At 35.4% G+C, this 23,146-nt stretch overlaps 1 protein-coding gene across 5 annotated transcripts in view; it reads left to right on the forward strand.

The window, feature by feature from the left end:
- Positions 1–23,146, forward strand: part of LOC101718722 (disintegrin and metalloproteinase domain-containing protein 32) — a 117,325-nt gene that overhangs the window by 49,349 nt on the left and 44,830 nt on the right. The window contains exons 10-15 of one of the 5 annotated variants that reach the window (XM_021236779.2): positions 2,369–2,440; positions 2,628–2,794; positions 3,496–3,577; positions 16,532–16,662; positions 18,902–19,085; positions 19,952–20,161. In XM_021236779.2, coding sequence (XP_021092438.2) covers positions 2,369–2,440; positions 2,628–2,794; positions 3,496–3,577; positions 16,532–16,662; positions 18,902–18,983 — 534 coding nt within the window. In that variant the 3' untranslated portion in view covers positions 18,984–19,085; positions 19,952–20,161. Of the gene's footprint in view, positions 1–2,368; positions 2,441–2,627; positions 2,795–3,495; positions 3,578–16,229; positions 16,365–16,531; positions 16,663–18,901; positions 20,162–23,146 lie in introns of those variants that run through there. The other 4 variants (XM_087217357.1, XM_087217355.1, XM_021236785.2 and 1 more) reach the window with 4 other exon arrangements.

Raw genomic sequence — 23,146 nt, forward strand, 5'->3', positions numbered from 1 at the left:
CCTGATTTTAACATGAAAGTTTTCAGTTTTTGACCATTTAGTATGATGTTGGCTGTTGGTTTTTCATAGATAGCCTTAATCAGGTTAAGATAAAAACCTTCTATTCCAATTTTTTGTAGGGTTTTTATCATGAATGGGTGCTGGATTTTGTCGAATGCTTTTTCTGCATCTATTGAGATGATCATATGGTTTTTGTCCTTGACACTGTTAATATACTGTATTACATTTATTGATTTATGAATGTTGAACCATCCTTGCATCCCTGGGATAAATCCTACTTGGTCAGGGTGTATAATCTTCTTGATGACCCTCTGTATTCTGTTTGCCAGTATCTTGTTGAGGATTTTTGCATCTATGTTCATTAGGGAGATTGGCCAGTAGTTCTCTTTTTGGGTTGGATCTTTCCCTGGTTTTGGAATCAAAGTAATACTTGCTTCCAGGAATGAATTTGGAAGCCTTGCTTCCCTTTCAATTTCCTTGATGAGTTTAAAGAGTAATGGCAATAGTTCTTCTTTAAATGTCTTGTAGAATTCAGCAGTCAAGCTATCAGGACCTGGGCTTTTCTTTTTTCTCAAATTTTTTTTTATTACATTTTCAATTTCACTCATTATAATTGGTGTGTTTAGGATCTCTATATCTTCTTCATTTAATTTTGGTAATTCGTATGTATCTAGGAATCTGTCCATTTCTTCTGTGTTTTTCATTTTATTAGATTACAGGTTCTCGAAATAGGTATTTGATGATGCTCTGGATTTCTGCTGGATCTCCTCTGACTTCACCTTTTTCATTCTTAATTGCATGGATTTGAGCCTTTTCTTGATAAGGTTGGCTAAGGGTTTATTGATTTTCTTTTATTCTTTCAAAAAACCAACTCTTTGATTCATTGATTTTTTGTATCATTCTCTTAGTCTCCATGGCATTGATTTCTGCTCTGATCTTTATAATTTCCTCTCATATGAGCTTTGGGTTTGTTATGCTCTTCTTTTTCTGGGAGCTTGAGGTTCTGCAGTAGGTTATTTATTTGAGTTCTCTCTGTTTCCCTAATACGAGCATTCACTGTTATGAATTTCCCACGTAGAACTGCTTTCATTGTGTCTCATAGATTCCTGTATGTTGTACTGGCATTATCATTTACTTGTAGAAACTGTCTAATTTCTTCTTTAATTACTTTTGTGACCCACTGGTTGTTTAAGAGGGTGTTATTCAGTTTCCATGTGTTTGTTGGGGTTTTGCAGTTTCTTATGTTATTGATCTCCAATTTTATTGCACTATGGTCTGATAATATACAAGGGGTAACTTCAATTCTTTTACATTTACTTAGACATGCCCTATGAGCTAGCATGTGGTCTGTTTTGGAGAATGACCTGAGTGCAGCTGAAAAGAATGTGTATTCTGATTTTGTGGGTTGGAACACTCTGTAAACGTCTATTAAGTCCTTTTGTTCAATAGCTTGGTTCAGTTCTAGAATTTCACTGTTAATTTTTTGTCTGGATGATCTGTGTATTTTTGATGGTGGGGTATTAAGGTCCCCCACTACAATTGTATTACTGCTTATTTGGTTTTTCATGTCCATTATCTCATTTTATTCTTTCTCAAACCATTTGTTGCACACCATTCTCACCATGCATTGTGGAAATTTCTATCTTCCTCCTATAAACGTATTTTTGAATTTTAATTAATTTTTCTATTTATTTGTCCATCTTTCTTTACCAAGCATGCAGTCAGAGATACCTTGTATCCCACTGTTTCACCAAAAATTTCTAGCTAAAGAAGTTTCTTTTTATGGAGAGAATTATCTATAAAATTATTTTTGTACCTCTTGAGAATTTCTTGAGAATATCTTTAATGTGTATAGTAAGAATTTGTTTTAAATGCTCATGTACAGTGTTTTCTTTTTTATTTACTATGAAAGCTATCTTTATGTTAGTATATTTTTATATTGTTTTACAAACTCTATGCTTTTCTTACTTGGTATTATCAAGATATACACATCATCTAAAAAATTGCTCTTCTTTGTATGTTTTTTCATTAAGTTTATTGGTCCATTTTAGGCATACAATTTATTTATGTTCATCACTGGGAACTTGTACCCTTACATGATGTATCTTGGTTCTTACTTTTTCCCCATTCCCCTGCCCTCCCTTCAAACCCTCCACTCCTCCCTATTTACAGAAACTTTGTTTCCATTCTTTCCTTTCCCTTCTTTCCTTTCCCTTACCCCTCCACTTCCCCTGCCCCTTTAGACCTTTTCTTCCTATTTCACCTTATCAATTATACATTTTGATCCTTATTTACACTTTTAATTTCTCACACCAGAGAGACTATTTGGTATTTACACATGTGTGTCCTTTTGGAATTTGTTTTCCAGTATGAATATATGGGACCTGAAATGATGGCTTTAACACCGAAAATTGTCCAGGTTATTGGGCTTGTCAACACTGTAAGTTTTTACTTTTTATCTTTCTAGTTCTATGAAAAATCATTGGAAATTGTTTGTACATTTTATAATAGCAAATTAATGACTTAAAGATCTTTTGTTAGTTTAATACTCAAACTTTTCCTTTATTTTATGTAGTATTTTAATGTGATGGTTGATATTACTTGAAAAATATAAATCTTATTTTTAGATGTTTACCCAGCTTAAATTGACTGTTATATTGTCCTCCTTGGAATTGTGGTCAGGTAAAAACCAAATTTCAACTGATGGAGATGCTGATGATATATTACAAAGACTTTTGGCATGGAAACAGAACTCTCTTATTCGAAGGCCCCATGACATAGCATACTTACTTATGTAAGCACATACTTACTTATGTAAGAGATATCCATAAATAATCCCATTAAATTGGTACATCAGTGCATTTTTTGTGTTCTCCAATTTTCTGTAGGATCCTTTGAAAATCTATCTATCTATCTATCTATCTATCTATCTATCTATCTATCTATTAATCATCGATCTATCCAGAGATGCCACAGAGGTGATAGTGCAGTTAGAAATATAATAAAGACAATAGCCATCTAATTTATATCAGTATATTTTAAACTATAATTGAAGTGAAATTGTATTTCATGCAATTTTAGGATGTTAATTTTACTACAGAACACATACAATTCTTAGCTTATTAATGATGTAAAACTTTACAGTATTCAGTTAATATTGCATAAAAGCATTTTAGGAGCAGTAGGACTCTTTTTTTACAAATTAAAAATTATTTTTTACTTTCAGTTTGCCAAAACAGTGCATCATGAAAGGAACTAAATTGAATTTGAGTTAAAAATTACACCAAAATTAAGAGTTAGGTGAGGAAAGAAAATTTGACATTAAAGTCAATTATGAGTATTTTACATAACTTATTAGATATTATCAGATTTATTGGAACTTTATATGTTTACAAAATCATTTCCAAATTTTAGGAAAAGGATGTTAATTTAATATATTTTATAAAATGTTTTGAATAATCATACTAGTAAAAAGTCACTAATATAATGATGTAGTTACAGGAAACACCCTCACTATGTGGGAGCAACATTTCCAGGGATAACATACAATAAAAAGTACAATGCAGGTGTTGCAGTGGTATGTATTTTTTATCTTTCTTTATATTATCATTCTTAACCTTATATTTTATAAGTAGTAATGTAAGTAAACAGTTTATAACTACTACCTTTTTCTGTATATGTTATTCATTATTATTTTATAACAGGGCTATTAGAATCTTTAAAAAGTTTTATAGAAGAACATCAGTTTCTAACACATTAGAAGTATAATGCAAACATTAGTACACTCACATAACAACTAGTCATATTATTCATAAAAATTCCCTCAGATTTTTAAGTAAATCAAACACTAGAGGAAAGGTGTTTTTTAAGTTTTTAAAGTTTAAGATGTTGCAAAAATCATCAATTTATGCTTGATATTTCTTACTACTTCTTTATACATTTTTTCAAATGTATATAGCATATGCAATATATATTATTTTCCTGTATTATTCTTATTTTATGTATCATTGTAGAGCTATTTTTAAAAATTCTTAAAAGTGTACATTTGGAAATATAACTGCAGTGTGATACTTTCCCTACTGAACTTTTTATTTTTAACAAATAATACATTTATACTTATAAATACAAATATTTATACATTTTATAACTGCAAATTGTGTTTCAAGACTAATACTGAAACAATTAATAAACCAGTCACCTGCGTAATCTATACTCTTTGAATCCTGTTCTAGTTTTTAAAAACTTGTTCCTCCCAATAATATAACTCCATACCCATTTATTTTTAAGGTTTTATAGAAGTACATAAAGTAGAGGGAAAAATTATATCATAAAAGTGCAAAGAACATTTTTAACAAGACAATATTTAGGTGTAAATACCACACAGATCAAGAAATCAAATATTAACAATACTTCAGAAGACTGTTTCTGAATCTCTCCTCCTCCCATCTATTGCCTGTAACAGCGGTGTTTGCTACCCTGACAACTGTCACTATTGGTTAGTTTGACCTTTCCTTGAGCTTTTTTTATGTCTGCTTGATTAGGTATAAGATTATGTCTCTAAAAATCATCCAAGTTTATAGGTGTGGGAATAGTTTGTTCATTGTTTCACTCTGTATCTCAAGAATATAATCACAAAGGTTCTTGAGTGTTCTCTATTTTCTATATTAACAACCTAATGGACAACCTCATCTACAACTTGCCTCCTGTCCCCTTCCTCTGTAATTTTACAGCACACAGGCATTGTGTTTTGTCGTCTCTAATGTGCCAAATGATGAACTAGTATTAAATTACCCTGATTTTATAAGATTTGGTTCTTTCTGAATTTAATAATAGCATTATATTTGTTTTGTCCAAATTCTTTAATTGCTTCTCTTTTTCCACATGTTTCAGAAGTTGCTCTTTTTCACTTCGGCGACATTCTGGAGAACTTTTCTTTTTTACCGGTTTTTATTAGATCTAATGCATAGCTGTGCCTTGAGAATATTTCATCTTGCATCAGTTGGAATGTGTGCATTCCTCTTTTGTGGTTTGCTCACTGTTTTGGCAGAAAGCATGTTCCTATAATTTCCTGAGAAAGAGTAGTGAGAAGCAAATTAGATGAGAGCTGTGTGATAAAAAATGAAATTCATTTAAAAAATTTTGTCCATTTTAATTTAAAAATATCTATATCTTGAAACTTTAAAGTCTTCTTCATGCTTTTTAAACATCTCTTTGGATATTTAAGGACACTCTTATTCTCATTCATATGTTTATTGTTTGCTTCTTTTCTCTATGGAAATACTTAAGTTTGTATTCACAAACTTGGTGTCTTTTGTCCTCAAATATTCTGGATATCATAAAGCCCTTTCTGTGAGGCTAAGAATTAACTTCTGCCCTGAGAAATTAACTATAATACTTTTTTGTTATATTTTTGTTTCTATTTTTTCTCACTAGTACTGTGTTATTTACTTAGAAACCCAAAGGGTACATAAGGAGCAAAATGGAGGGTAGATAATTGGGAAGTAGGAAGAAACTTGCTCAAATGGGAAGGGGAACCAGGGAGGGTAAGGGGAAGGGAATGAAGGAAAAATGGATTTAAAAAAAGAATATGGAAGGAAAAAACTAAACAAAGCTTTTGTAAACGGGGCAGGGAGGAAGGTTTGGAGGAAGGGGAGGGAATGGGGAAAATGAATTGAGATATATTATGTACAGGTACAAATTCTCATTCGTAATGATCATATGTATGACAAATATATATTAAGAACAACAGTGAAAAAGAATCAGATAGCTGTAGTTGCAATAAATGTGTTTCTGTGTCCTCTCTTCCAGTGGTCATGGACCCAGAGAGGTCTGTGGCCGGTTAAGAGCCAAGCCACACAGCAGAAGGGCAGCAGCAGGTGAGGGAGTGAAATTTCATCTGTCTTCACAGCTGCTCCCAGTCCCTGGTGCCTGGCATTATGGCTCAGCCCAGTCTCCTGTCAGATTAGCAGTGGCATATGTTTCTCATAGCCATATGAACCCTACTCTGAACTGAACAGGCAAGGGTTTTAAATTATGCACTTCTTATGAGAATGTAACCACTGATGACCTGAAGTGAAGCCCAGGTGGTGATGTTAGCATTAACTGGAGAATGTAATTATTGTGTATCATAAATATATACTAATAAAAAAGGAAACTAAAAATAAGTCTTGTGCCCAGATCCATAGAAAAATTATCTTCCATGAAACCAGTCCCTAGTGTCAAAGAGGTCGGGGATTGATATTCTAAACTATTCCATTTTTCTACATGTGTATTTTTATGCCAGTACTATGATATTTTTGTTACTCTAATGTTGTGGTGTGTTTTGAGATTGGCTATTTTGATACTTCCAGCACTGGCCTTTTTACTTAGGATTGTTTTGGATTTTCTGGGTCAGTTTTGCTTTTCTATCAGTTTTAGGATTATTTGTTTTCTACTTCTGTAAAGGAAGCAGTTGGTGTTTTTATGAAGATGGCATTGAATCTGTATACCACTTTTATTAATTTGGCCATATGTTTTTTCATTGTTTATTGATACATTTTAAGTATAAAATATGATGACATTCATCATTGGGAATTTGTACCTTTACATGACATACCCTGGTTCTTATTTTTTCCCCATTTTTCTGCCCTCCGTTCAACCCCTCAACACCTCCCTATTTACAGAAAATTTGTTTCCATATTTTCCTTTTCTCATATTTATTCCTTTCCCTTACACCTCCCACTTCCCCTTTCCCTATGGAACTTTCAGTCCTATTTCACATTATCTATTATACGTTTTGATCCTTATTTACACTTTCAGTTTCTAACCCCAGAGAAGCTATTCAGTATTTACACATGTGTCCTATTTATTTCATTTAAGGGTATGGCCTCAATGTGCATCCATTTAGTTATAAATGTCTCTAGTTTCTCATTCTTTATGGCTGAGTAGTACTCCGTTTTATTTTTTTAAAAAAACAAACACATCTTTATCCAGTCTCCAGTTGGTGGGAAATTGGGCTGTTTCTGAGTTTTAGCTATTAAAACTGTGCCACTGTGAACATAAGTGCACATATATCACTGTGGTATGATTCTTTTAATTCTTTGGGAAAGATAACCAGCAGGGGAAGAGCTGGGTCAAATGGGACCCTCTAATCCTAGTTCTTTGAGGTATCTCCATACTGATTTCCACAGTGGTTGCACCAGTCTACACTCTCAACAACAGTGGAGAAGGGTTTGCTTTCCCCACAACCCCGGAAGGCTTTGTTATTGGTTGATTTCTTGATAGCAGCCATTCTTTCAGGAGTGAGGTGGAATCTCAGTATTGTTTTCATTTGCATCTCTCAAATGACTAGTGATGTTGAACATATTTTCATATGTTTATTTTCTGTTTCTACTTTGTCGGAGAAATGTCTGTTCATTTCAGATGCCCATTTTCAGATTGGATCTTTAAATTGGGAGTTTTGATTTTTTACAGTTCTTTATATATTCTAGATAGTGGACCTTTGTCTGAGGAATAGCTGGTGAAATTTTTTTCTCAAATTGTGGGTTGTCTTTTTACTCTGTTGGTGGTTTAACTTGCTGTACAGAAGCATTTTAATGAGATCACTATTGTTGATTCTTTGTGCTAGTTCATGTGCAACTGAGGTTTTGTTCATGAAATCTTTTCCTACACCAGTGTCTTCAAGAGTTCTAGCTAACTTCTCTTCCAGCTGGTTTAGTGTTTCTATTTTAATAATTAGATCTCTAATCCATTTCTATTTTGGTTTAGTGCATAGTGAGTGATATAGATCTAGTTTTAATCTTTGGCAAATTGAAACCAAAATTTTCCAGCACCATTTATCAAAGAGGATACCTTTCCTCCAGTGAGGGTGTTTGGCTCCTTTGTCAAAATTGAGGTGGCTGAGTATGTCTGGAGTTGTTTTTACATTTTCTAATCTGTTCCACTGATCCTCAGGTCTGTTTCTTTGCCAATACAATGCTGTTTTTATCACAGTAGCTTTTTAATATAGCTTCAAGTTGGGGCTTGTGATACCTCCTACCTTGTCTTTGTTGTCTAGAATTGCTTTTGCTGTTCTAGGTCTCTTCTTGTTCCAAATGAATTTTTTGGATTGTTTTCTCAAACTCTGTGAAGTATGCTGTTGGAATTTCAATTGAGATTGCATCAAATCTATATAGAAGTTTCAGAAGTTTGGCCATATTCATTATATTACCTCTTCCTACCCAGGAGCAATGCATGTCTTTCCATTTTCTGATATCCTCTTCAATCTCTTTTTTCAAAATGTGGTAGATTTTGGAGTAGAGGTCTTTGATTTCTTTCATTAGGTTGATTCCTAGGCATTATATTTTTTGGATGCCATTGTGAAAGGAGTTATTTGTCCATTTTCTCTCTCAGTGAGTCTGCTGTTAGTGTACAGGAAGGCTATTAATTTTTGTGTGTTGACCTTGTATCCACCTACTGTACTGAAGTTGGTTGTTAAGTCTAGAAGACTTTTGGTGGAGTTCTTGGTGTCAATTTTAACTTGTTTGTTTCCTATCTTATTTCTTTCATTTCTTTCTCTTGTCTAATTGCCATGGCTAATGTTTCCAGAACTATATTGAATAGGAATGATGATAATGGACATCCTCATCTTGTTCCTGATTTTAGTGTGAAATATTTCAGTTTTTGACCATTTAGTATGATATTGGCTGTTGGTTTTTCATAGACGGGTTTTATCAGGTTGAGATAAAGACTGTCTTTTCCAATTTTCAGTAGGGTTCTTATCATGAATGGGTGTTGGATTTTGTCGAATACTTTTTCTGCATTTATTGAGATGATCTATGATTTTTGTCCTTGGCTCTGTAAATATAGTGTGTTACATTTATTGATTTGTGTATGTTGAACCATCCCTGCATCCCTGGGATGAATCCCACTTGATCAGGTTGTATGATCTTCTTGAGGATCTTCTGCATTTTGTTTGCCAGTATCTTATTGAAAATTTTTGCATGAGGGAAGGTTTTATTCATTAGGGTGATTGGCTTATATTTCTCTTTTTCAGTTGGGTCTTTTTCTACTTTTGGAATGAAGATGATGCTTGCTTCCAGGATTGAATTTGGGAGTATTGCTTCCTTTTCAATTTCATTGAAGAGTTTAAACAGTAACGGCAGTAGTTCCTCTCTAAATGTCTTGTAGAATTCAGCAGTGAAGCCATTAGACCCCATGCTTTTCTTCATTCCTAAGTTTTTTATTAGGTTTTCAGTTTCTTTGATTGATGTTGGGTTGTTTAGAATTTTTAGGTCATCTTTGTTCAACTTTAGTAATTCATACGTATCTAGGAATCTGTCCATTTCTCCTGTGTTTTCCATTTTATTGACATAAAGTTTCCCAAAATAGGTATTGATTCTCCTCTGGATTTGTGCTGGGTCCATTGTACTTTCACCCTTCTTCTTCATAATTGTCCAGATTTGGTGCTTTTCTTTCCTTTTTCTGATGAGGTTGGCTAAGGGTTTGTCAATTTTGTCTATTTTTTCAAAGAACCAACTCCTTGCTTCATTGATTTTTCATATCATTCTTTTAGTCTCCATTGCATTAATTTCTGTTCTGATCTTTATAGTTTCCTTCCTTGTTTGAGCTTTGGGTTGGTCCTGCTCTTCTTTTTCTAGAAGCTTGAGGTTCAGCATCAGGTTCTTTAATTGGGCTCGCTCTGTTTTCCTAATATGAGTGTTCACTGCTGTGAATTTCCCTCGTAAGATTACTTTCATTGTGCCCCATAGATTGTGATATGTTGTATTGGGATTATTGTTTAATTGTAAAAACTGTCTGATTTCGCCTTTAATGTCTTCTGTGACCCATTGGTTGTTCAGGAGTGTGTTGTTCAGCTTCCATGTGTTTAAGAAATATTCACGGTTTCTTTTGCTATTGATCTCCAATTTCATCACACTATGATCTGATAATATACAGAGAATAACTTTGATTTCTTTGGATTTACTTAAACATGCTTAATGAGGAAGTATGTGGTCTATTTTGGAGAACAACCTATGTGCAGCTGAAAAGAATGTGTGTTCTGATTTTGTGGGATTGAACACTGTAAACATCTGTTAAGTCCATTTGTTCAAGAGTTTGGTTGAGTTCTGGTGTTTCATTGTTTATTTTTTTGTCTAGTTGACCTATCTATTTGTGACAGTTGGGTATTGAGGTTCACCACTACTATTTTATTAGTGCTTATTTGATTTTTCATGTCTATTATTATTGGTTTTATAAGTTGGATTTACTAGTATTTGGTGCATATATAATTATGATTTTCATCTGTTCCTCTTGGATTTTTCCCTTAACAAGGATGTAGTGGTCTTCTTTGTCTTTCTTAATTAGTGTTGATTTTAAATCCATTGGATCTTCAAATAGAATAGCTACTCCTGCTTGTTTTCAGGTTCCTGTCACACGGAGTATTGTTTTCTATCCTTTAAATTTCAGTCTATGAGTTTCTTTCTGAATTAGGTGTGTTTCTTGTATGCAACATATTGTTGGATCTTGCTTCTTGACCCATTCTGCCAGTCTATTTCTCTTGATTGGTGAATTGATGACCATTAATGTTGATGGTTATAACTGATATATATTGACTTATCCTTGTCATGACCTTTTCCTGTTGTTGGATTATCCCCTTTTGCATTTATTTTTTTGTCTTGCCTGATGGATTCATTTTTCTGGGCTTCCTGGAGTTCTGACCCTAATTGTCTTTTCCTAGGATATTGTCTAAAATTTTTTGAAGTGCTGATTTTGTATTCATGAAGTCCCCCAGGTGTTTTTTGTCATAAAAGTATCTTATTACCTGCATTGATTTTGAAAGATAGTTTTGGAGGGTACATCAATCTGGGTAGGAGTTTGTTTTCTTTTAGGGTATTAAATACTTCACTCCAGGCTTTTCTTGACTTGAAGGTTTGTGTTGAGAAGCCTGCTGTGATTCTAATGGACTTTCCTTTGTGATTCATTTCTTTTCTCTGTTTGCAGTATTTTGTTCTTTTGTTGGGTTTCTGCAATCTTGACTATTGTATGTCTAGGTTTAGATTTCTTTTGATCACATTTAGTTTGAGTCCTATATGCCTCACTTATATGTATGTTAAATTCTTTCCCCCTGCTTGGTAGGTTTTCTGCCATTACTTCTGGGAATAGTTTTTATGTCATTTTCACTATCTCCTGTTTCTTCATTGACTCTGATCAGTCCTGTGTTATTCTTCTTTGCATCATCTAGCAGCTGCTGGATTGATTTCTTGTGGTTCCTTGCTGTTTCTTTTCCTGATCACTAATTGCAATCTTATCTTCTATATCTGAAATTCTGTCCTCACATTGGTTCATTCTGCTGCATAGACTTTCAATGGAGTTTTTAATCTCCTGGAAATCTGTTTGCATCTGTTTTATGGATTCCATTTGTTTTCTGTGCTGGGATTCCATCATGTTCCTCACCTCCTCTATTATTTTTCTCTTTTTTTGCTGTAGAGTTATTAATCATATCTTTCACTATGGACCCAATCTCTGTTGTTATCTGAGAAATTATTTCCAATTTCATTTTTTTCCAGATTCTCTTTTCTTCTCAGGTCAGGGAGTCCAGATGGTTGAGTTTCAGATTGTTCCATCTTATTTCCCCTTGGGATTGCCTTTGGTGATATGTAAGGCTGGTTTTGAGTTTTGTTTATGTGTCTTCTCATTTCAACCAATGCAGTCTGCTGTGCCTTTATTGAGGTGACTTTTTTCTCTCCCGGTGGGCTTCATTTCTCAACTTGGCTCAGAGAGGCCTTCTCTCTGCTGCTCAACACTGTGCCAATTCCTAGGTTCAGAATGATGGACTTCTGGATCCCTACACTGGGCTGTTTTCCAGGCAGGCTTTTGGCTAGGGCCTTTGTGCATTTAGCAATGGTATCTGGGCAAGCCTCTGGCTGGGACCTACAGGCCTGCAAAGCTGTTTTCCAGGTGGGCCTCTAGATGGGAACTGTGCAACCCAACTTACGGTGTCTGGGCAGGGCCCTTGCTGGGGCCTGCACACTGGGGCTGCTGTTGTCCAGGCAGACTTCTGGCTGGGATCTGCACTGCCAAACCACTGGTGTCTGGGCTGGCTTCTCATTGGGGTCTGGGCACACTTACCAGTGGTATCTGGGTGGGCCTCTGGCTCTAATTTGGCCATATTAACAATATTAATTCTTCTAAGCCATTAACATGGGAAGTCTTTTTATCTTCTAATGTCTTCTACAATTTCTTTCTTCCATGTTTTGTAATTTTCATAGTTGAGGTGTTTTATCTCTTGGGTTAGGCTAATTCCTATATGTTTTTATAGTTATTGTCAATATAATTGCTTATTTGATTTCTTTCTCAGTAGGTTGATATGTACTGATCTATGGGATTGTTGTGGAATTTTCAAGTGTTTCACAATTTAGTTTCTTGGTTACTTCTTTGATGGTGATAAGTATATTTTGACGCAGTGTGCACTTTGTCAGATACTGAGGGTCTCAAAAGTGCAGGGTCCTTTTATTATCTCAAACAATTGTGTTGTAGAGAGCAGAGTATATGGGGCATACATTCTTCGGTTACCCATCTAGTCTTGTCAAGAATGCATGTTCTAAAAGAGTGTAGAAGTGAGCTGAGGCCCCTTGTGGGTGTGGCATCCCATGGTCCTTGTGTTGTTTTTTCTCTCTGCTCTTGCTGTCTCTGTGGATGTCCAGGAGCAAGTCTTCCGGGCTCACTTGCTGGGCTTACTTAGTGCCTGGTTATTGGCTGGGGCTTTTACTTCCCCAAGTTTTGACTGAAGCTTGATTGAGACAGAGGTGCACACATGACTGCCTCTTGTCTGCAGTCAGAGTAAAGTTCAGTGGCAATTTGTGTACCTAATGTATGCAAAATGTGGTCCTTAGTGTGCAATAACATATAGAAAAGAACAGTGAATAACATTACCAACAGTAAAAACTAGTGATCACAGTAGGCCAGTGAGACTGAAAGCAAGTTCCAACTGTGACACCCACAATTCTAATAAAAACAGCAGGAATAGTAGGGTCAGCAACTATATGAACTAAACTGTTTTATGAGATTATAAAAATACAGTTAAAAGTAAAGAAAATGGGGGCCAGGGATTTAGCTCAGTGGTGCCGCACCTGCCTGGCAAGTGCAAGGTACTGCGTTTGATCCCAGGTACCAAAAAAGAAAAAAAAAAAGTAAAGAAAATGGGATGAGGGAAGCAAAAATCAAGTTAAAATGTCTGAAAAATCAAAAGAGAGAAAGTAACAAGAAAAGTAGAAATTAACTCCCTGCCAAAAGTGGGAATATGTAGCTCAATATTGGAGCACCCTTGTCTTTGAACCCCAGTACGACACACGCGCACACACACACACACACACACACACACCACCTCCACCACGACCACTTCCAAAACCAAAATAGGATTGAATAAGGAAAGAAAATAGAAAGCAAAACCAAAAGAGAGTAATAAAAGTATTTGACTTACTAGGAGTAGCAAAAGAATAATAAAAAATTGTTAAAAAAGAAAAAAATATATATATAGCTATACATGTATATATACATACACACAGAGGGAACTAATCAGCTAATAGAAAAGAATCTTCATAAAAAATGGAAAGGATGTCTCCACTGGGGTGGTCAAACATGGAGGAGAATGGGTACTCCTACCTGCCCATCTGCAATGCTTTCCCTGTCTTCTTGGGCTGTGCACCCTCAGGGAGAGCAAAGCTGGGGTGCTTTACCCCTTTCTCCTTTGGTGCTGCTCTCTGGCAGCTGCCACCTGCAGGCCTGGGATTTCAGCCCATGGCAGTGACTCTGGGCTCCCTGCTTTCCAATGTCAGGTTGTGCAGAGGGGGGGTTCCTAGGCTAGAGGGTGCACTGGACAGAGGAGTTCAGTGCACTTCCAGGGCCATTCTGTGCTGAGCTCCAGGCCTTCATGCCTTGAGACACCCACCTGGGCTGGGGTGGGCGTGGGGGGCGGTGCAAAGGATGAGGACACAGACTCAGACAGTGAGGGTGCAGGAGCTGATCAGATTGAAACCTAGTCTCCATCAAAATAATCTGGCAATAAAATGACACAATTAGGATAGGATTGGCAAGGTAGAAGCAAAATCTTTACATGTAGATGAAATAATCATCTACAGAGAAAATACTAAGAAATCTCTAGGAGCCCCTAGAACTTGTATTTGAATTTAGCAGGATTAGAAAACAAAAGGTGTATATAAAAATTCAGGCCTATGTATACTTGCTATAAATGAAGAATTGTATATTGAAATTTAAAAGTTATGTAGGAGTACAAAGAACCTAGAAAAGTTAAAAAAAAAAACCAGTGTTGGAAGATGTTTAGTACCTAATTTTAAGACTTCTTCTAAAGCTACAGTAATCAAGGCAGTGTTGGTGTAAAGAAAGACATAGATCATTTGAATAAAACAGAGAATCTAGAAATAGAACCACACATATATGGTTCACTGAATTTTGAAAGATTATTTAACATTAGCATTTAATAGAATATAAACTCGATTCAAGAACCGAGGAGGAGATAGTGTTTTCAGCAAATGGCACTGGAATACCTGGTATCCGTACATAAAAAATTAACCTCAATCCTTTATTTCCATACATGAAAATAACTTGAAGGGTCTATGAACCTAAATATGAAAGCCTAAAAGTATAAAACTTTAAGAAGCAATTATAAGGGAAAATGTTTACAAAATTAGGGCAGGCCACAACTACCGAGGATACAAAAAACATGATGTATAAAAGAAAAAAATGATAAATGAGATTCCATCAAAATTTAGAACTTTAAATGACATCAGTAAAATGAAAAGTCGTCCTTAAACAGACCATATTTACAATGCATATTACCTATGACCGGAATATATAAAGAACTCTTACAGCTCATTAATAGACGACACAATTAAAAAGTAGGCATAAGAAGATGATAAATAGCCAGTACAGCACAAGGAAAAGTGTGCAACTCTAGAATCAGAAAAATACTAATGAGTACAATAACAATATTGAATTATACACTCATTAGGGAGATGAAGTTAACAGTTTTCAAAGTCTTGTCATGACATTTTCTTTTTGTTGGATTCTCCCCCTTTGAGTTTAATTCATCATGCCCAGTGGATTCATTCTGCTGGGCTTCCTGGGGTTGTGATCCTCATTGTCATTTCCTAGGGTATTGTCTAAAATTTTTTGGAGTGCTGGCTTGGTATTCATGAAGTTCCCGAGATGCTCTTTATCATGAAAGTATCTTATTTCTCCATCAATTTTGAAAGATAGTTTTGCAAAATCTGGGTCAGAAGCTGTTTTCCTTTAGGGCTTGAAATACATCTCTCCAAGCTCTTCTTGCCTTGAGGGTTTGCATTGAGAAGTCTGCTGTGATTCTGATGGGCTTTCCTTTGTATGTGATTTGTTTCTTTTCTCTCGCTGCTTGTAGAATTTTGTTCTTCTGTTGGATTTCTGGAATCCTAAGTATTTTATGCCTATTTGTAGATTTTTTTTTTTTGATCAAGGCTAGCTGGAGTCCTATATACCTTACTTACCTGTATGTCAAGTTCTTTTCCCCTCCTTGGGAAGTTTTCTGCCATCACTTCTGTGAACAGTTTTTTTCTGTCATCTGCACTCTCTCCTGTTTCTTCATTGACTCCAATAAGTCTTATGTTATTCTTCTTTGCGTCGTCTAGCAGCTGCTGGATTGATTTCTCATGGTCCCTTACAATTTTAAAGCAATTTTTCTTTTCCTCCTCACTAATTGCAATCTTATCTTCTATATCTGAAATTCTATCCTCACATTGGTTCCTTTTTCTGTGCAGACTTTTGATGGAGTTTTAATCTCCTGGAAATCTGTTTGCATCTGTTTTATGGATTCCATTTGTTTCCTATGTTGGGATTCCATCATGTTCTTCAGATCCTTTATTTTTTGATCTGTGTCCTCTCTAGATTTATTAATCATGTCTTGCACCATGAGCACAATCTTTGCTGTTATCTGAATAATTATTTCTGATTTCATTTTCCCAGATCCTCTTTTGTTGCCAGTTCAGAGAGTCCAGGTGGTTGAGTATCAGATTGTTCCATCTCGTTTCCCTTTGGGGTTGCTGTAGGTGATCCAGAAGTCTGTTTTTGAGGCTTGTTTACGTGTCTTCTCATTTCCACAGCGGGGGCGGGGGGGTGCTTCTGGTGCCCGCGCGGCTCACCCTCTCTGCCCTAGGAGCATGGGATGGTGGCGGGGGAGCTTCCTTCCGAGTGCTGGGACCAGTTCACCTTCTTTGCCCTAGGAGCGTGGGATGGCAGTGGAGGAGCTTCCTTCCAGATGCTGGGACTGGCTCACCTTCTCTGCCCTAGGAGCGTGGTATGGCAGCGGAGGACCTTCCTTCTGGATGCTGGGACTGGCTCACCTTCTCTCTTAATGAGTAAATTAATATATATATCAATAACATATGAAAGTAAATTAGTATAAAATATGCTTGCTATAAAAAGTATTAAAATGTAGAAATTTATAGAAGTAAAAATGCTTCAAGTTATTACTTTCTTTTTTTTCCTTCTTACATACCAGTTTTCCCTTCCAATTTTATTTTAGTTTCCAGATGGTGTAAGTTTGGAAGGATTTTCAAATGCACAACTCCTTGGCCTCAACATTGGATTAACGTATGATGACATAAATAATTGTTCATGTCCAAGAGCTACATGCGTAATGAATCATGAATCAGTGTAAGAATTTTTCTTAATTAATTTCACATATACTTTTAGGAGGTTTTTCCAAGATGTGATGAATTTCAAAAATGTTTTATATTGATCAGTATATCACAAATTGGAAAGTTATATTTCATTTGAAGAGATAGTGCACAAAACTTTTTCTATGTGAAACAAGTCTTGAAAGTGATAGATCTTATTATTAAGAATTTTCACTCAAGATAATTAGATAGATAAATTTAAACCTGATGAAAATTATGAAATATCAAGTAAACATATGATACTACTGCTGTATTTTGTTGCAGTCTTTGTTGCTGAGGACAGAGATACCCAGCATCATCTTTAATAATATAACATAAAACTGGCACCTTTGGCCAGTGACTTGAGGAGAGGAAAAGGGAGGAAAAATTTGAAGAGGGAAAAAAGTCCTTAATTTTTACATATTATGATAGTTGACCTAGAAGAATCATTGTACAGTTAGGGCAACAATAATATCAAAAATCCACTAGGCTGGGTGAATCTAGAAAAACCAATAATGTGTATATACCAGCAGTAAGCAAATGAGATGACTTATTTTACCATTGAAAATTTTTCCAGTAAAGGTTTATAAAGTTAGTATAATCCCAAAAAGAATTTGTATTGTTTTTAAAAGAAATTTGATACGTTCTGTGATAAGTGAGCGGTGGGGTGCTAAATATAGGCACACTTTTGAGCATGATGAGTTGGGATGTGTAGTCAAGGTAAGGATTTTACAGATGGGAGACAGCACACACATCTATAGATGGATAGAAGGGAAGGAAGAGGAGAAAGATAACATCAGACATGAAATTTAAGAGCAAAATCAATGAGTTAATTGTAAAAGATGGAATTGGTGAAAAGTTTTTATTAGGGCTGGGCCATTTATTATGATAGGAAATTAGGAGAGTAAGTGTAAAGGTGGACAGTTTGATTAATGGAGGTGCCAAGTAAAACTGATTTCTTGTGTTTAGAAGCTGAGAGCCAAGAATGTACTGTCTTTGATAGGAGGGGTAAAGCAATTCTCTTGGAGACTGGAAAGTAGAAATGGTTTAGGACATGTGATAAGATTGTTGGGCATTATGAAAAATGTACTTATAATTTATGATAACAAACTCAATTCAATCAGCATGACTCTTTTCTTTGGTTTATTCAATTTCAGCTTCTGAGTTGTATATGCAAAGAAAAGGGAGTTAAGGTTTAGCCAAATTAATACCGATGAGATTCAGAAAAAGAGCTGTAATGGATTGTGTTTTCTCCTGAAATAAGTGTATTTCATTTGTTTTCCTTCCACAAATTTGGAACTATGTGTGAAAACTCAATGTATTTTTCCCACCTTATTTCAACTGTAGGCAAAGATGGTCATACTCCCCTCAGAAAGTGAATCACTTAACGTTTAAATTGTGTTGTGCCTATCAAAGTTACATATATCTAAGTATCAGTATGTAGTCATGTGCACATGACTATCCGTTAACAACAGGCCTTGTATATATAACTGTATTGCTATAGGATTATGTCACCAGGGACCTTAGTTTGTGTGAATGCAAACACTAACTACTGTTAACTATGACATTTGCACAATGACAAAATTACCTAGTGATGCCTTTCTCAGAATGCACCCTGTTGTTAAATGCTGCATGGCCATAATGTCTTCTTCACTCATCACAATAATCTTGTGTCTTCAGCCATGTGCTGTTACAAACAACAGTACCACAGGCAGGGTGAGTTTTACAGAAAAGAGCTTTATTTTGGCTCTCAGTTCTGGTCCAAGTTCAAGGGGTCACATCTGTGGGTGGCCTTCACACTGGCCATTGCAGTCTTGAGGCCATCAGGGTGTTCATGGCAAGAGAAAGGGAGTGAGTGCACCTCCTTTGGTCTTTCCCATTCTTCGCCAGTATTCAATCACGATGGCTGCACTCTGCTTGGTAGCTGACTCTGTCTAATCTTATCACCTCTCAAGAGGTCAATTTCAAATCAGATTCAATTTCTACCTGCTTTATACCTTGCACTGGGGGTTAAATCCCATGCATTTCCTAGGGTACAAATAATAGACCATTGTAGATAACAAGAAATGCATTTTTAAAAAAATGTTAATCAGTTTTAAAATTTTAGTCAATCAATTTAATCTGTTAATGTACAAGTGTTTTTTATTTAAGTTACATGATTCATATGATTTATGTGTGGAACAATGTTTAGATTTTTTTTAGCAAGTTTTATTTACCTGAGAAATATTGCATTTTAGGAGTTCCAGTGGTATCAAGATTTTTAGTAACTGTAGCATGCATGAATATAGGCATTTTGTTTCAAAAATTGAGGCAGATTGACTTCACAACCTTTCAAATTTTCAACTTCTGTATCAAACTCAACCATTGGCTGGCAGTGGGATTTTGGAATCTAATGAAGAATATGACTGTGGTTACAAAGAGGTAAGTGAAGAATGTTGAAATACGAGCACAATTTTTACAACTCTAATAAAACATGCTTGTCAGTGGAATTATATATGTAACTTTGTCTTACATTTATAACTGAGACATAAGAATGAGCATAAGTTAAAGGAATCACTTCCCCATACCTCTTGAACTGAGAAGATCAATGTAGCCTGAAGTCCTGGTTTGCGTAGCTACTTCAAATCACCCTTGGAAATACATTTTGAATATATCAGGTAAATTAAATCCTTTTCAGCCATGATTCAGTTTCTAACTTATATGATCTTATTCTGTATTTTTTTCTACACAAACTTCTGCAAATGTTTTTCCAAAACTTTCCCTGTCCCTTGTGGTTGCAACGATTTCTAGACATCCTAATAGGTTTTCTTTAGTCATTCTCAAACATTGCTGCAATTATAAAGTCTTGGATGGTGAAGAAGCTTTTTCAGTTTGCTCATTTCTAAATATAGATATTCAAACAAATTTTCAATACTCTCCTCTCAACCAGAAAGCCCATGTATTTAGTCTCTTGTAAATATTGTTGGTGTGTATTTAATGACTCCCTTCTATTTAAGTAAAATAAAGAATCTTCATGATTCCCCCTAGCAGTACATAAATTATTTCCTTTGACAAAAACAGATGAGTACCACATAGTTATGTACCACTAAATGCTTACAAGTTCTCTCAGGCATCTGCCACTGCACACAGTAAAATCTGATATGAATGAATGTCCTGGTGCACATGTGTGCATGTGTGTATATGTAGAATCCATATATGTATGGTTTCCAGCTAGCATGAACTTCTCAAAGCTGTCTTATTTTGCTGATATGCATTGCTATGCTCATCTTGGATTCTCCTGCCCCTAGATATGTTGCCATCTCTTTGTCGATAAATCCTGCTTTTAAAATGAAAGACAGAATAAAACAACACAGTCTGAATAGATCTGCACCCTGTGAGTTTCTACAACCAGAGGCTGTACCCAGACTGTCACATAGAAGATCCCTCCAGTGCCTCATCAGTATCTTCTTCACAGTAACTGTTGCCACAGTGTATTTTTAATCTTTATTTTTTTATTGGTACGTATTTGCTGTCTATAATGATCACATTCAAGTGAGGAATTTCTACCTGTACATATTATATCTTAATTCATTTTTTCCTATTCTCTTCCCCTCCCTTCAGCCCTTCTTCCTATCTCCATTTACAAAAGCTTTGTTTCCATTTTTCTTTCCATTCTCTCTTATTTTTTAAAATCCTTTATCCCTTCCCACACTTCCCTTTTCCCCTTCCCTTCCCATTTGAACAAGCCCTTCCTACTTCCTTATATCTGTCCTCCATTTTGCTTCTTATTTACACTTTGGGTTTCTCACATAAGAGAAACAATGTGATAGTTACACTTGTGTGTCTAATTTATTTCAATTAAGATTATGGTCTCAAAATGCATCTATTTATCAAAAAATGTCTCAAGTTTATCCTTCTTTATAACAGAGTAGTGCTCCATTGTATATAAATATCACATTTTCTTTATCCATTTGTCTGTTGGTGGGCATATGGGCTGTTTCCAAGATTTAGCTATTATAAATTGTGCTCCTGTAAACAAAAGTATGCATGTATCACTGTGGTATGACGCTTTAGCTCTTTCAGAAAGATATCTAGAAGAGGAATAGTTGGGTGAAATGGCTACTTTTCCCATTGCTGAGACAAAATACCCAGTACCCAAAGTTAAAGGAGGAAAGGTTTATTTGACTAACAGTTTGAAGAGGTTTCATTCCATGGTTGGCAATTTTAAAGGCAGGGTAGCAGGGAGAGGAGCATCACAGAGGAAAAATGTTTGGGGAATGGCAGGAAAAAGGCAACAAAACAGCAGTAGCATCCTGTTTTTATATTTAATTCAGATTACAAGAGTATTTAGGGTTGTGCCACACACACACACAGTGTGGGGCACCCTTAATTGCAGCATCATACCCTTAATCTATATTCACACACCATAGATTGATCATCTTTTGTGTAGAAGACCCAAAAAAATTGCACCAAAACCCTTTCAAAGCTAATAAACTAATTCAGCAAGATAGTAGGATACAAAATCAACACAAAAGTCAGTAGTGTTCCTGGACACCAAAAATGAACCAGAGAGAAAAAAGTTAGGAAAACAATACCATTTATAATAGCTTCAGGAAACTCTGACTATTTAGAAATTAACCTAACAAAGGAAGTGAAAGAGCTGTATAGCAAAAATTATGGTACTCTAAAAAAGGAGATCCAAGAGCCATCAGAAAGTAAAAGACTTACCTTGTTCCTGGATAGGCAGAACCAATATTGTCAAAATGGCCATAATTCCAAAATTGATATATAGACTTAGTGTAATCCCAATTGAAATACCAACATTCCTCATAGAACTAAAGAAAACAATCTTAAAATTCACGTTGAACCAGAAAAGACCAAGAATAGCAAAAGCAATGCTGGGTGACAAAAGCAAATCAGGAAGCCTTGCAATTCCAGATTTCAAGTTATATTACAAAGATATAGCAGTAAAAGTAGCATGGTACTGGTGCAAAATCAGACACATGGATCAGGGGAACAGAACAGAGGATGCAGAAAAAACCTCAGGCACATTCAGCTGTCTGATCTTTTACAAAGGGGTCAAAAGCATCTGTTGAGGAAAGGTAGCCTCTTTAACAAATGGTGCTGGGAAAACTTGATATCTACATGCAGGAGATTGAATTTACATTCATAACTCTCACCATGCACTAAACTAAAATGAAAAAGGATCAAAGATTTAAATAATAAAAAATAAACATTTATCCTAATGGAAGATAAAGTAGGTAAAACTTTTTAAGACATAAGCATCACCAAGGAACATCTAAACAGAGCCGCAACTTCACAGGAAGTAATAAGAATCAATAAATGAATTATATAAAATTAAGAAGCTTCTGCACTGCGAAAGATACCACCAAGAGAAGAGACAATCTATGAAATAGGAAAACAATTTACCAACTATTCCTCAGACAGAGACTAATACCTAGAATATATAATGAAGTCAAAAAATTAGAGCCCCCCCAAAAATAAAAGACCCAATGAAAAACTGAGCAACAGAACTAAACAGACACTTCTCAGAAAATTAAGTATGAATGACCAATGTACATGAAAAAATGTTCAACATCTCTGGCCATTAGAGAAATGGTAATAAAACAACACTGAGATTCCCATCTTACTGCAGAAATAGTGGCTAATACTGAGAAATCAAATATTGAATGCTGGCAATGCCAGGGATTTAGCTCAGTGGTTCTGCTGCCTGCCTTGCAAGCGCAAGGTCCTGAGTTTGATTCCCGGTACCAAAAAAACCAGAAAAAAAAAACCCCAAGCAAAGAAAAAAGAAAGAAAGAAATAACAAATGCTGGCAAGGATTCAGGGAAAGAGGAGTCCTTCTGCATTGTTGGGAATGTAAACTAGTACAACCACCATGGAAATCAGTATGGAGATTCCTCAAAAATTTTGACACAGTTATTCTTTTAGGTATCTTCCCAAAAGAGTTACAGACTTCATAGTTCAATGGTAACTACATACTAATGTTGGTAGCTGTACAATAAAACATCTAAATCTTTTAAGTGGCCTATATGTGAATAAGTGAATCGATAAAGAAAATGTAATGTTTTATTTTATTTTTTGTGTTTTGGTACCAGGGATCGAACTCAGGACCTTGCGCTTGCGAGGCAGGAGCGGTGCCACTGAGCTAAATCCCTGGCCCATGAAAATGTAATGTTTGTACAGAATGGAGTATTCCTCTGCTATATAAAAGAATAAATTTGAAACATTTTAGGAAAATGGATGGACCTTGAGACCATAATGTTAAGTGAAATGAAACACACAAGCTTAAATATTATGGGTTTCTGTTACATGAGAAACCTAAAGTATAAATAAACTAAAGAGCAAGATATAAGATAGATAATAGGAAACAGGAAGATAGATCTTTTGCAAATGGAAAGAGGACCAAGAGATGGACAGATGGGGGAGGTAGAGGAGGAGAAGGATTGTAGAAAGAACATGTGTTTGGGCTGGGGATTTAG

Source organism: Heterocephalus glaber, unplaced genomic scaffold (assembly GCF_053883595.1).
Source record: "Heterocephalus glaber isolate CG9 unplaced genomic scaffold, H.glaber_assembly_v1.0 deba00001461, whole genome shotgun sequence".
Lineage (NCBI taxonomy): Eukaryota > Metazoa > Chordata > Mammalia > Rodentia > Bathyergidae > Heterocephalus > Heterocephalus glaber.